The 15,968-nt window shown below is 41.8% G+C and overlaps 1 protein-coding gene across 1 annotated transcript in view; it reads right to left on the minus strand.

The window, feature by feature from the left end:
* Positions 1-15,968, minus strand: part of LOC120435257 — a 39,691-nt gene that overhangs the window by 7,632 nt on the left and 16,091 nt on the right. The window contains exons 2-4 of the mRNA XM_039604464.1: positions 12,480-12,653; positions 3,268-3,427; positions 1,787-2,298 (exon numbers count right to left, since the gene is read on the minus strand). Coding sequence (XP_039460398.1) covers positions 1,787-2,298; positions 3,268-3,427; positions 12,480-12,653 — 846 coding nt within the window. The remainder of the gene's footprint in view (positions 1-1,786; positions 2,299-3,267; positions 3,428-12,479; positions 12,654-15,968) is intronic.

The following is a 15,968-nucleotide window of genomic DNA, read 5'->3' on the forward strand; positions in this document are numbered from 1 at the left end:
GACAGGTCTGTGTCATTCACAGTCTGTAACACTTCTAAACAACAGAGGCTGACCCAAGTGCCTCAGAGCCAGGCACGCTCACATCACAGCTCTCTAAAGAAGTTTCAAAATAAGAGCTGAAAGCTGTGTTTGCTTGTGTTAGCTTATTATTGTGGAGACTAACATTCAGTGATCATGTGTTCAGACTCATAATGATCACTCTCAGAAATCCTGATCTTTGTATTTACTGTGTGTTGGATCAATAACTGAGATTCATCGTATCACACAGCTGTGCTGCTGCTGCTGCTGGTGATGTCAGCACATCTGGAACAATACGAGGTATCTGCTACCAGACTGAGCAGGACGTGAGACCTGTGGACTGTTTAAAGCTGTCCCTCCACAGGTCACTCAGACCTGATCCACACCTCAGTGAGATTCTCTGACTTCCTCAGTAGAGACAGAAACCATTCAGATCTGGGACGATCAGCTGACTGATGATGTCACACAGACTGTGTTTTTCAGGAACAGTGATTCTGATGTGAGCCTGCTAGCTGACAGCAGACCTGATGAAACCACATGTTGACATCTGTGAGGACAGACTGGACTCTTTGACTGCACCTTGGTTCTCCTCAGAGGTCTGTACAGGAGCATGTCCACCCCACTGAAGATCTCAGTCACTGTGAAACATAGAAAGCTGCTTGTGTGGCCTCTGCCTCACATGTAGATGCAGCTACAGGTTTCTCTGTCAGTCAGACTGAAACAGTGTCCTGATGCTGCATCATTCAGCTCTGTGCCCCAGTCAGCATCACTGTGTCTACCAGTGTCAGTGTTTCTTTTCCTGTAACACTCAGCACAGGCTCAGCTGGTATCCAGTGTTGGACTTTCAGCTGCTGTGATAGATCCTCTAACATAGATCAGCTCTGCTACATGTTGTTAGATCAGTGCAGCTGCCTGTCATGTCCTGATGTTTCTCTGGGTCAGCAGCTTCTCCATCAGAGGTTCACATGGAGCTGATCCAGTATCTCCAGTAACTGTGTTCTGTGCCTCACTGGTTCATCCTTCTGTCTGTGTGACGTCAGTCAGATGTTAAACTCTGTAATCTTCACTGTGTCACAGAGTTCAGTGAGTCCCGTTATTCACAGGATCAATCAGATCATCAGAGAACAGCTGATCAGCAATCAGTGGTGCCAACAGCGCCTCCTGTGGTGAGAGGATGCAATAATGCAATGTAGCATTTTACACTGAACACTTCCAGTCATGGAAACTGTCTGTTGGATCTGTGTGACGTTGCTTTCTTGTGTTGCTTTCTTGGTTAGAGTTCCTCACAAATGTCCAGATGATTCTTCTAATGAGGCGTCGACCATGTTTTCAGTTCCCTGGAAGAAAACATCGCCTTTGCCATCCTTACTTTTCTTTGACTTCTTCAAATGCAGCTGAACTCCAGCTGGTATTTTATTGGACTCTGCAGCTGTTTCTGGTCATCAGTTCATTCCTGCAAACCTCTGAACCTGAACAACAATGATGCTGCATTGCTGGCTGATCCCAAAAGGTTGATTCTGTTCATCTGGACGTTTTCACGTTTGCTCACTGATCAGGTGACTTCTTCAGTCTCAGCTGACTGCAGCTTTACAACCTTACAAACAGCACATTTGCACAATGACTGAAACCAGCAGCACCTGATATATATGATACTAATATAATACATATACATATATAATCCATACTAATGTATGGATTGTACAGACTGAACTATCTGTTCAACAGTCAGAGTGTTTCTCTAACAGGAGACACTCTTTACACTCAGCACAGGGACACTGAGGAACCAGGAGACCAGAGTCTAAACCCAGGATAAAGAGTTTGAGTGAATGTGGTGTTGAAGGTGTGGAGGTGGATCAGAGTGTCAGAGGAGACTCTGTAGAAGGACAGAGTGCCAGCAGGACAGTCCACATACACTGCTGCTCTGTTAGAGACAGAGGAGGAGGAGGAGGAGGAGGAGGAGATGGGTGTTCCTCTGTTATTGTGACTGACATAGTAACCAATCCCACAGCAGTACAGACTCCAGGACTGATCATTGCATCCAAACACACAGTCTTCACTGCGTCCTTTCCTTCTGATTCTTCTGTAACTCACTGATATACGAACCTCTCCTCTCCACTCGACCTCCCAGTAACAGCGACCAGTCAGACCATTTCTACACAGCAGCTGATAAACATCAAATCTGTCTGGATGATCAGGATATGACTGAACCTCCTCCACACGTGTCACCTTCCTGTTGTTGTCAGACAGTTGGAGCTTTGTGTTCACTGTGTTTGTGTCGATTGTGAGTTGACAGGAATCTGATGGAGAGAACAAACACAATCCAGCTGCAGTTATTGATCCATCATCTGTTCATTGATTGACACTTTGATGATGACTCCTGACATGATGAAGATGGTTGAATGTGTGCTGCTTTGTTTTCATGAATCCCATTAAAACACACTTACACTTCCTCAGACCTGGTCTCAACCATCGGACTCCAGCAGGCTCCACCCTGAAAGGAGGAGGGGTCAGAGCAGCACAGTCAGCATGCACACATGGACATTACATGGCTCTCATACACACACTGTTACACACTGAGCTCAAAGCTCGGCTCCACTGTTTTATTCAAAGAAATCTACATTTATTTATCAGCACATTTAAAAACAGGTTGAGCCAAAGTGCTGCACAGAGTAGAGATAAAATAGGAAACATACACAGTAATTACTATAAAGACTCGTCAGGATTGAAAGCTACAGAGTACAAATGTGTTTCCAACCGGGTTTTAAAAATGTCGAGTGTTGGTGACGACCTGATGTGAAGGGCGACTGTTCCAGAGTTTGGCTGCAGCCATCAATAAAGCTCACCTCTGTTTTTACGACTAGTTCTGGTCAGAAGCTGCTTATCTGCAGACCTGAGGGCTCGACTTGAGAACAAATTTATTGTGAATTCAGCTGTGAATGTAAGGTTTGTCATTATTTAAGCTTCCATTTCCAAATGTTAGCTGACACTTTATTAGGTACACAGTGGCATCTATCTCAGGTACACCTGTGACCTAGATGTTCCTGCAAACAGACTCCTTGGAGACCCCTACATAAATATCCATGTACTATCCAGCTAGACTAGTGTGTCTGTCCCTGAAAATATTCCTGCATGTGTGATTGTTCATATCTCATCTGCAGGAAACAAACAGGAAGTGAGTGTAAGACACAGGAAATGTTTCCAGCTCTTCCTCCTCTATCAGACATTCTCTCCATACCTGAGAGTGTTCAGTCTCCAGCCTGGATCCTTCAGTCCAGCCGACAGCAGCTTCATTCCTGAGTCTCCTGGATGATTGTAGCTCAGGTCCAGCTCTCTCAGATGGGAGGGGTTGGAGCTCAGAGCTGAGGCCAGAGAAGTACAGCCTTCCTCTGTGATCAGACAGCCTGACAGACTGCAGACACACAAAACAACACAAGTTGTTTAACAGTGTATGGTAACAGCCTCCAATATTAGAGAGAAAGCCCCAACCATCAGACAATCGACTGTGAGCAGCACTTGGTGATGGTGGGAAGGACACAAAGATCCTCCCAGTGAAAACAGGCTCCAGGAGGAGCATCTACCATGACTGGTTGCAGGGTGAGGGGAAAGAGAAGAGATGAGCTCAGAGAGACAAGAACAAAACACAAACTAAGGAGAGAGAAGACAAAAGTTAAGGACATGCAGTAGTGACATATAAAAGCATCAGGAGTGAAAAGAGGGGAGTGGAGAAGAAAGCAGAGCATCATGGGAAGTCCACCAACAGCCTGAGCCTATAGCAGCATAACTAAGGGATGGTTCAGGGTCACCTGATCCAGCTCGAACTATAAGCTTTATCAAAAAAGAAAGTTTGAAGCTGATCCTCAAAGTAGAGAGGGTGTCTGTCTCCTGAACTCAAACTGGGAGCTGCTTCCACACCCAGTCCAACATAGCCAGGCTTTCTTTGCTGCTTTGACAAAACCTCAAATCCCAGTCAGAGATGATGAGCATCATCACAGTGATGATCATTTCTCTGTTAACCCAGGCTTTCTGCTTCAGGATCTGTGCACGCTCACAGAACAAGGAGACCTTTAAACATCATTTCACTAAATGGATGGACTGAGCACGGCCTACAGATTAACTGGTGCCAGAGATCATATAGAACATCAAACAGTCAAATTCAACACGTTAGATGGAAATATGAGATTAATGCTGCAGACAATCATGAACCTGCTGAATTCATGAACATCAAGAATGCAGCGAGTGGTAAAATAAAGATTTGACCTCAGTGTTGCTGTCTATTCCTAACATATTCCTAACATGATAGCTGCACTTTAGAGCTCTAAAACTGGAACTGACACATATTTAAACTCTACATGTTACTCAGTACATTCAGTACTGACTAGTGATGTGATTTCCGGCTCTTTTTAGAGAACCAGCTCTTTCGGTTCGGCTCACTGAAAAGAGCCGGCTCTTTCGGCTCCGAACCGGCTCCTCAGGTTTTTTTGTTGCTTTAATTAATTTATTATTAACAATAATATAAAATTTTGCACAAAAGGAATTACTAACATAAAAAAAGTGGTTTTATTTATATATAAATATATGCGGTGGCCCCTAGAGAGAAAACACGTACAAACTCTAAAACACATTTCTAGCATTAACTGAACTTCCAAAACAGAGCTACCTAGATCACTTAAATTACACAATTGAAAGCATATGTGTATTGTTTGTGTATTTATACACAAGCTCTCATATATATTCAAATAATTAAAAAAAAAAAAAAGTTCATTTACCTGTTACTACCACACACCAAATCCAGTTGTTGGTACTTGCTGGCTTGTGTAGCCTCTAGGTAACAAAAGCTCAACACTGCCCCCTAGCATCCTGGAGCACTTCTGTTGTGTTTTGTATGTGTTTTGTAGTTTTTACGTGTTTTGGAGTTTGTACGTGCTTTGTCTCTAGGGGCCACCATAAATATACTTTTATTTATTCACTCCACATAAAATGTAATAAATAAATCATATAATACAAAAACCAACTATTCACAGTTCAACTTTTAACTATTTAAATTTTCAGCTTTTTCCTTTTAAACAAATTTAAAGTGAAACAGCACAAAACACTGCAAACCACAACACAATTAAATATAAATTAAAACATGAAAAAGAAGATGCACATTCTCTGTCATATGAGCCTGCATGAATAAACTTTCTGAATCCTTTATCATCTGCAACTGAAAATAGTTGTGGATGATTACTATACCTTTCTAATGTGACGTTGTTGTCCCTGGCTCTCTTTCTCTCTCTCTCCCTCCCGCTCTGTTCCTGTGCTACTGAGTGGAACTACCGCCCCTCCCCCCTCTGCCCAGTGCAAAGCACAAGGCTCGCGTGCGGATTGAAGCGGAAAAAAAGTGCGAGAGAGAGAGAGGGTGAGAGAAAGAAAAAAAACCCCACGGCTCCCAATAAGGAGCCGGCTCGCGTCGTTCACGTCAAAGATACGGTATGGGCTCAAAATGTGGTCATAAATATTTTGTACTTGTAAATCAGGATTTGTATGTGTAAAAAGAATTTGTGCGTGCGTAAAAAGATTTGTATGTGTAAAAAGATTTGTGTGTGGACTTAGCCAAAACCCCCTGCAAGTTACAAGTACGAATTTTGACCCTATTTTTCTTCCTGTCATCTGATTGGTCAATGTCATGTCAATCACAAATGTAACAATCCAATCAGAGAACAGATGGGTTTGGCTGTCGGAGGGGCACTTTTTTGAATTGCCGAGAACGCACGGGAGTACGTACCCGCCGAGAATGCGAGCACGGACTCGTGATTTGTACAATTGGAACACCTGCGTACGTGATGATGTCACAGGTCCGGAGTTTTTACTGCTGTCCCCTCTTAATTTAACTGTGAGTAACATGTTATGAAGCTTAACTTTAATCACAGCCAAACCGATTTACTCAGGAACAAATAAAACACTGAAATAAACCAAACATTAACATTTAGAAGTGATCCAAGTGACTTATATATCATGTTTAACCTCAGTAGTGAAACCTCTATTAATAAAAATAGTGTACATGTACATACGTGTACATACCTTAATAAAAACAAGCAGGTGAGATGTTAGAACGCTTTTATTGCTATTCTAGTGGACACTCAATACTATAGACAGCTGCTGGAGTTTCTGTAACCTGAGTAGTAAAAAGACCACGGGCGGGGGTGAAACGATGTGCCGGGAGTCCGCTGTTGAGTTTTGGACGAAATGCATTCTGGGATGTTTAGCTGTCCCAAGTCACCACCGATGCATGCTCGATAAAACGGGCGGAGCGAGAACACATCCGGGACTTTTTCGCGTTCTCGGCTTGATGTGTACTTCGAATTGGAACAGTACTTGGTCTCCGACTGATGACGTATCACGAGTACACGAGAACGCAAGTACGCACAAGTACGCATATTGAGAAACGCCCAGGTACAGATCTTTGACACGGACAGGTTCATTTTAAACTGTTCCAGAGGGCAGTGTTGATCCAACTAAAGTAATTTGGAAGCAAAGTTGAGTTTTCTTATCGTCGGAGTTGGTCTGTTGGTCTCTCTGGAGACTACTGGACGTAGCTGGGTAACCATGGTTACCTGGGAGTTACAGAAACGTGCAGAACATGTGATTCATGTTGCACAGCAGTGGGACACTCAGTACAGATAGTTCATCAAATATGATGCTGCTGCCAGACGTCTGCCTTTGAACACTTCCCTGCATGTTTGTGTATATAAGTACATGAATGCTCTACGTCATTTGAATCTTTGATTCTTGTTTCTGTTGCAGGTCTGTGACTGAACTTCTGGGAGGAGAAAAGTTGGTTTCATGCTCTGTGATTCTGTGTTTTGTCATCTCTCTCAGGTGATGGAGAGCTCAGACGATGACCCCGCCTACGTGGTCAAATTCAAGTCTACATTCAGAACAGACCTGGAGACACGCAAGCAAAATGCCAACATTGTATATGTGAAAGCTGCTGCTGCACTGGAGCCAGATTCAAGGAGCTCAAGTGTTTACCCAGATCTCTCTGAACTTACTGAAGGAACAGAGGGTTGTTGGAGGGAAACCTGTGGAAGCAACAACATCCGAGCCACCAGAGAAAAAGTTGCCCTATTGGTGCTTCATCAGAGTGTGAACAGGAGGAAGACTCAGCTGAGAACAGTGTGGTGGATACAGAGCAGAGCCCACCATCAGTACAGAGGCCTGTCCATTAGAGTGCTGCTCCAAACATGCAGCACATGTACTTGGCCACAGCTGCAACATCTGTACCTGTGAGAGCTTGTTCTCTGCTGCTGCTCATATTGTACAGAAGAAGAGAGTTTCTTTATCATCAGAAAATGTCAGAGAGCTTGTGTCTTAGCAGCTGGCTCGGTGCAGAGGAGGAAGAACATGTCAGTCAGAGGAAGATAAATGCAGTTCATGTTGTCAACTCAACCTGGACTATTGAAAGAGTTTTTCTTTGTCTTGTTTCTGACTGAGATTCTCCAAAGGAAATCCAGCACAAACACACACTTCACACACTCAAAGTCCTGCACAGTAAATGAGCTGATGAGCGTTTGTGCTGCTAACTGATAACAGAACAATAGTTCTGCTGGTTCCTGTTCTGAAAACACACATTTATAAATGTTCACTTGCTGTTGATCAAAGGTGCCTGTTATAATGTTATGATGGTGGCTCTGGACTCTGAGGGGAACTTTGTTTGGAACAAACTAGATCAAATGTTAACGTTCTGGCAGAGACAAAGAACTTTGATTTGATATTTGATTAGATTCATGTTTCAGCTCAGACTGACAGAAATATTTGAACTGCTACTGTGTAAAAGGGAACACTGCTGTTAGAAAGCACCTGATTTGTTTCTGCACACTGAATGTTGCACTTCTCATACTGCAGTACTATTAACATAAGGACACAATACACTACTTTTGAATTAATTATTGAATGTTGCTGTAACAAAGCCATTAATGCTGATTCAAAGTGTTCATGGTTGCCTAGCACTACAAATGATTGTACAAGTGTGACTGATACACTTTCTAATGTGTGTGTAGCCACACTGTGTGTCCCTGTGTCACAGGTGAGTCTGTGTATCCAGGTTCTATGAGGAGAACAGGATATAGTGACTGAGTCCAGCAGCTTAAAGTCTGACTCCATCGTCCATTTAAATAACTCACAGCAACAACTGAACACCTTTGCCTTTGTGTAGCTGACACTTCATTTTAATGTCCTTCTATTCTGCTTCATCTGGTTTCAGTTTCTATAAGCACACAGGTTTCATCAGTGACTCTGTGACCTCAGTAATCTTTGCTGGGCCTTAATGCTCTGAACAAAGCTGCACATCACAAGACTAAATAGAAACAGTCTTTCATTTCTCACTGCTGTTTGACTTCAGCTCTCAATGTCCCACCATAACCCATGGAAAGAATTACTGTCCATCCAGGCTCCTGAACATGAAGCTGATGAAGGTGGAGTATTGTGAGGGCTGATGGAGATGATGATGAGGAATCCAGGAGCAGTGGGTGGATGGCAGCATCAGCATGAAGGATCAGTGTGAGAACACATCATCATCCACAAAGAAAACCAGTCTGAGTGTCTGACGCTCTGGTTAGGAAGACGCAGTCCCAGCAGTTAGCTTGTCTGCTAGTTAGCTGGTTTGATAGTTAGCTGAGAGCTAACTCACTAGAACATTCGATGCTAAACTGTGTAAACCAGAGGTGTCAAACATATGGCCCGTGGGCCAAATCCAGCCCTTGATATAATTTTATATGTCAAATATTGATGAATTTTCAGGCTTGCTGATAATCAATGTGAGCACGGCTGAGGTGTTATTCTGATGAGCAAACCATGTGGCCAAACACTTTAAGAGACAGACTGGGATCGTACCATTATGTGAAAGAAAACGGAAATGTCCCACAGACAGCAAGGGTAGTGGTATAGATCAGGTACACAGAGAAACAGGGAGCTGTGCTTAAATGCAAACAAAGGGTTTCAAACTGGTCCAGGTCTTAAACCTCACGTGTTCTTCCTAATAGCAGTAAATGGATAAAAATAAGGCTTTTATGAAAACAATGAATAAAAATGGCTGCCTTTAAAAAGACTAAATGTACAGTTCAGTATTGAATACTACATAAAATAAAGCATATATAAAGTGTGTCTGAATGGCAGAGGTGCAGAAATATGTGCATATAGCACAGAGCCACGGCTCAGTGTCTGAATGAGTCTCACAGACCTGAATGTGCTGTTGAAGCCATTTATAATTATAACCTAATTCTTTACTCGCTTGATCTGCTCCTTACCACAAGCCACCAGGCAAAGAACGTTTTGGACTTTTAACTATATTTTCTTAAGTTTTACAACTTTTCTTACATACCCAAAATATTAACTCTAGAAACAAAAACAGAAAGAAAAAAAACCCCAATCACAGGACATTTTGCAGAGTTCAAACCTGCAGCTGGAGCGCAAACAGCAACAACACTATTTGTAAACGTGTCCTGGAGTTTATGCAGGTGCAGACAGAGCTACTGCTGTAAGTAAGCCTAACAGCTTCCAGATCATTTATTCTGGCAATATGGCAAGAAGGTCATCACTGCTTCAAGCACTGCCTATATGATCTGGTCAGAGAGCAAGGACAGCAAGCAGTCCTCTGCCCTTGAAGAAAATACATCTGCCCAAGATGAAGAAACTTTCTCTCCAGAAGATGAGGGGACAATCTTCAAAGAAGCTGACTGCATCGCCACTGATGTTGAGTACTAGCCAGTGCCCGAATCCTTTTCTTTGGGGGGGTTGGGGGGCCTGGAGGTGGAGGCCGAGCAGCTGATGGAAAAGAACATAGGAGCATTTTCTGAGAGTGAGGAGCCGGCGACTGAGTGGATCCCTCATGAAAGGAAAACCATGTGGGTCCCACCACTGAAGAGAGACTGCTCTACAATCCAGTACCCACTGGTATCAAACCAGGGGTCAACCTGTATGCAGTTCCCTGCATTAGCAGCCTGAGATCTACTTTTGACTTTTTTATAACAAAGGAGATCTTTTAGCTGCTGTGCACCCTTACAAACCTGCACGGGAGGCCGAGGTGTGAGGATTGGAGGATTATAGAAGAAGTGGAGATAAAACCTACACCAGAATAAAGCAATACATAGCATGTTGGATGACAACACTGGAAGTTCTCAGGAAGTAAAAAAAAGGCATGGGGTTCAGACTCCACCTGACGGAGGAGCTCAGAGGACAACGTCTTTCCTTCGGTCACATTGGCTGAGGAACTCCTCAGATGAAAACTGGCACAGGGGAAACAACCCAGAGCTTCCTCCTCAGCTCCTCCAGTTGCAACAGAGGAAGATTTTGTTGTCTGTCTTTGGCTTCACCAAAACTACCACGGCGATATCCCACATGCCAAAGCAACGGAGGAATATGCTTCTTTTCACAGCAACACACAGGGAACCAGCAGTCAGTGATGGGGAATAAAGGATGCGTGAAAGCAAGAAGCAATCCTGGACTACAATAGGCACAAATACAGATTGGATAACTTAGAGAGGATGTTGGCACCTCGAGTTGTTGAAGGAAAACTAACTGATGGCTGCTGGCTCTTTTCTCCAATCTCCTGGATGTCTTGGGATACGATGTCTTTGTCCCGCCGGAAACAACTTCACTGAAGTGGGGGAGTCCTCTACAACCTACAAATGAAGAGTGATCCTGATCCTGGGAGAGCTGGGGCACATGCTGGTGACCTCAACAACTGCAAGACACCCTTGTCCCTGATTCTCAGCCAATTCTGCTATTGATCTCAAGATACAGCAGTCTGAACCAGAGTATGACCCACACCCCACCAACAAAATGAGAAGAAGGTGAAAAGGCGCACCTCCAGGATTGGAACAGCAGCCCTGTGCACCAGGTGTAGAAAGTGTGCCTACAAAAACCACTCTACTGTGGTTAGTACATCTTGCTGCTAATGAGGATGCACACAGAAGCACACAGATGCTGGAATATAAATTTTGATCATTTTATTGGTCATTTCGGTGGTTATTTGGTCATTAAATGGCCTTTCTGGCCACTAACACACCATTTGTGATTTTTTTTTTGGCCATTCATTCAAACCCCCCAAAAAAAAAAGTAAAAGTAAATAATTGTTGCTGTTACTGTTACTGACCTGCAATGAAGATAAAAAGAAATATTAGGTTTCATCATTCATATGCTAAAAAAAGTGAACTTTATTACTATTTTCCCCCAAAAGCTTAGTAAGAATACATAATCTGACTGGTATTCAAAGGGTATAATATCTGAATTTGAATTATATTTTGGTTTTTATGACTAGGACCGGTGCTAATTTAAAAAATCAAGTCAATGAAAGTAGAAAAATGTTTTAATATATATGAATTTTGTAGCATTTTGTAAACATAAACAGGGGGTGGCCATTTTTGGCCACGAACAAGTTTAGAGGGAGTTTTTTTTTGTTTTTCTGTCACTGCACAAAAAAACAAAGATGCATAAAACTCATTGATACTTTTAATTATTGCTACGCATCTAACCTCCATCATGGTTAGAAAATAAATCAGTTTGCATGTATTATTTAGAAAAAAAATGGGGATTTTATGCTCTTATCCCTATGTAAATCATTAAAATTATGTGATTTAACTGGTATTTAAAGGGTTAACATTCTGAATTTGAATCAAATTTTGATTTTCATGAACAGCACTAATGCTAATCTAAAAAATCAAGTCAAAAAAAGTGGAATTTGTTCTTAATATATATGAATTTTATAGCAATTTGTAAATGTAAACGGGGGTGGCCATTGTTGGCCACGAACAGTCTGAGAGGGAGTTTTTATGTTTTTGCTCTCCCTGCACAAAAATAACAATACATTATAATCAGTGTTGATGTGAATCAATTATATGCCCCAGACTCTACTATTAATAATACAAGAAATTTCAGTAGCAATGCAATTATACAAAATTGCGAGATTTGAGGTTGTCTTCCCTCTAGTGCAGTGGATAAACAAACTGGTGTTTAAAGGGTTAAAAATTTAAAAAGTAATAACTATTTTATATTTATGAAAAGAACTGAAGTTAGTTAAAAGCTTTATGCAGAAAAAATGGCAAAAAAAATATAAAATTTATAAAAATTACAGACCTAATCTGTTGGTGGCCACTTTTGGCCACGAACAAGCTGAAAGGGTAGTGATTTTGAACAAGCCGTTCATTTACTGCTGGTTCAGTGAATTTTGGTTGGACAGTGATGAAACCTACAGTCTCAGAATCTGTAAGAAGTCTGCTCTCATCACTGTTTTACCATCATGTTTCTACTTACACCATAACAAAACAGGAAGCAGTTCCCAGGAACTGCTTCCTGTTTTAGAACTTTTCAACATAAGAGTATGTTGCACTTCAGAAGACCTCCACATCTCCTCTTATTAGAGGGCTGCCTTATTATTAATTTGCTAAATCTGTCAGTTGAAGAAAAAAAACAATGCTTGATCTCACCTGAGAGTTTCCAGTGTACAGTGTGGACTCTTCAGTCCTTCAGACAGAAGCTTCACGCCTGAATCCTTCAGGTCGTTGTTACTCAGGTCCAGCTCTCTCAGATTAGAGGTCTGAGAGCTGAGAGCTGAGGCCAGAGCTTCACAGCTTCTCTCTGACAGGTCACAGTGACTCAGTCTGAAAAATAACAGATAAACAATTACAGAAATAAAACACTTATGTTGAAGTGTAACAAGATATTATTATATTTTTGCAATATTTAATCTTAGTTTTTTGTCAGGAAACTGAGCACTGATGCAGAGCAACATGTGGAGAGAATCAGAGGAGAAGAAGTGAAGAGAGAACAGCAGTAAAAAACACAAAAAACCTTGAATTGTTCAGTGTGCTTTTGGTATCAACAAAATGTGTCGAATTTCTTTATTTTGTATTCATTTTGTTAGAATTGATAATTATCACTTAGATAACAACCACAGGCCAGGTCTACATGGCACTTTGGTAACAGTTACACTCAGAAATATTTCAGAAACGTGGACAATTTCTGCTGCAATGTATTTAGTATAGAACAAAGTGAGTGCTGATGATTACTTAGACTTTTCAGATGTTAGCAGTCATTACTTCTTTGGTTTAGTTTTTTTTTTTCTATATTTTATTTGAGTTGTTCCCACCTGATCTGTGTAAACTAGAATAAACATTTAAAAACTAAAGCTATGGTCACATATTTACTTACAGAGCTTTGTTGGAGGCTTTGACCACTGGCAGCAGCCTCAGATGAACCCTTTTTAAAGGCTCATGTTCTCACTTAGATCATTTATTTCTACTTACATTTCTTCCTGGGAAAAATGGGGATTACTTTGAAAACAGGAAATATTTTCCCCAATAAGCAGCCCTGGATTAGTAAATCACTCAAACATGTTCTTAGTTAGAAGAAGCTGTGTTGTTATGAGGGAGAGAAGAAAAAAAAGGACACTCAAGGCTGGCTTGGAAATGAATGAAGTCCATGGTGGGGATGCAGAACAAGGAGCAAAGATGAATGTGATGATGAATCAGCAGAAGACTTGGACTCATTGGATTCCAGCTTTGATATCATTGATTTCAATAAAAAGCTTTGTGATTTTAGCAAAGGGCTGGTAGCTCTGAGAGTCCCACTGATGAGGTGTCTGTGAAGGTTCGCAGTCATCTAAAGAGCTTAGAAAAAAAGGCATCTGGACTTCTTTACGTTTCTTGAAGACGCTTCACCTCTCATCCAAGAAGCTTCTTTATTTCTGGGGTCAAATGGTGGAGAATCCCAGATTTGAGCCCTGTGGGAGAGTCCGCCAAGGGGTCATGAACCCCCTGTTGATCTCTTCTACACTAATCACACGAGCCAAGGTGTGATTAGTGTAGAGATGAGAATATTTTTTTGCTGTTACTATTCATGTTGCATTAGTAGCCTCTGTACAAACAGACTTCAGCCATATGAGAGTGAGTGTGAGTGAATGAGAGCACACACAGGACACGGTGATCTCCGAATGTGTGTGACTCAGTGAAAAAGAGGATTGTACTGGATATACTGTGACTGACAAACAGAGTTTAAAGAGAAAGGTGTTTGGTTTAAAATGGATTATGCTGCCATGGCAACTACAGCTGAAATGGACAACTATATATGTGAAAACTGATGCTGCACTGGAGCCAGATTCAAGGAGGTCAAGTGTTTACCCGGATCTAGTAAGTGGCCCAGCCCCTCCTATATTTTTATGTATGTGGCCCTCAGTGAAAAAAGTTTGGACACCCCTGTGCTAATGAAACCTGAACTGACTGAAATGTGAAGTGAAGATTATTCAGATGTGAAAAGAAAAAGAGAGAGAGACTGATAATAAAGTGGGGCTGAAGATCAGTGAATATGATGTAAACACCTGATTGGTTGACCAGATATCAGACTGACAGTTTCCCCTGTGGATTATAACTTTAAGAAGATGTGGCATTAATCAATCCTGCTCTCCGGATTATTTCAATCAACACTGAGCTGGAACACATCTACAGTGCTGGAAGTGCTCGTCTCACCACCAACCTCTCTGTGTTCAGAATGTAGAAGTTTAGAAAATGGAAACTCCAAACAGCTGAAGCCAACAGGAAGCAGCTTCAAACAAACACAACAAGAGAAAAAACTCTGAATGTTTCACATTAAAGTCGTACATTTCTCATAAAAACAGGACAAAGACTTGAAAAAGTCGTGTTTTTCCTTCCAGGGACCACATGGCTTCACTTTTAAAGGTAAAGTGTGAAAGAAACGGACATATTTGAAGTCCAACACCTTTTTCCAGTCACATGATTAAAGCAGACAAACTACAAGCTCATTTTCATTCCAACAAGTCATCTTCTGACCTGGACTAACAACACTGGTCTCTATGTGCAGCTGGCTGTGAGACCAGTGCTCAGGGAGCGTCTACAAAGTGCAACACTGAAAGAACATCACACACAAATTTGCTTCCAGCACTTTCACACAAACATCTACTGTCATTATTGTGACCAAACTCTGTGGATCCTTTATTGCAAATTCAAATGGGATCAAATAGTCAGACAAAAGAGGGTTATGAGGAAATATGATGAAATGTTGTGTATTAGCAGCAAGTTATTGAATCATTTTCCTCAGAAACCAAATAAAATGATTCACAAACATGTTTTTACAAACTCAGTGTTGGACTTCGATCAGCAGGATAACCTGATGTTTGTGGTACCGATACATATCTGATGTTTTAGAAAGCGTCTGCTGTGTGAATGGTCATGTCGCATTAAATTCGTCTTTTAGGGGGTGATCGTGGCTCAAGAGTTGGCAGTTCGTCTTGTAATCTGAAGGTTGCCGGTGTCCAGCAGCCTCGCCTCTGTCAGTGCGCCCCAGGGTGGCTGTGGCTACAATGTAGCTGCCATCACCAGTGTGTGAATGGGTGGATGACTGGATGTAGTGTGAAGCGCTTTGGGGTCCTTAGGGACTAAGTGCTACACAAGTACAGGCCATTTACCATTTACGTCACTGACACAAGACAGATGCCAATTATCAGCGCCGGAAAAGACAAACAAGAAAGCATGGAGGCGGAAACCACAGACGGAGTGAGTTAATGGACAGAAACTGAGGTATTGGGCTTGATTAGCATATGGGGAGACAATTCTGAAGAAATTGATAGACTGCTGCAACAACACCTACCAACTCTGTAGTCCCATTTTTACTTCATTAAACAAATTGCGTTGTGTGTGACGTCTTCTTTTGCACATGCGGGCCACGAACCGTTCACACTAGAGCGTGTTCGCTGTCACATTTTATTTGTAGTGTGAAAAACCAGACAAGAAAAAATGGATTTGATGAAAAAATCAGAATTGAGCATTAATACCTGCAGTGTGAACGTAGCCTTTGTCTCGCTGTATGAGAGTCAAGTTATTACTCAATATTTATGGAGGATGTTTTTAAATTAGGCTCAAATATGTGACAGACATTTAATCCCATTTCAGTTTGGCCTCATC

The sequence above is a fragment of the Oreochromis aureus genome, linkage group 3 (genome assembly GCF_013358895.1).
Source record: "Oreochromis aureus strain Israel breed Guangdong linkage group 3, ZZ_aureus, whole genome shotgun sequence".
Lineage (NCBI taxonomy): Eukaryota > Metazoa > Chordata > Actinopteri > Cichliformes > Cichlidae > Oreochromis > Oreochromis aureus.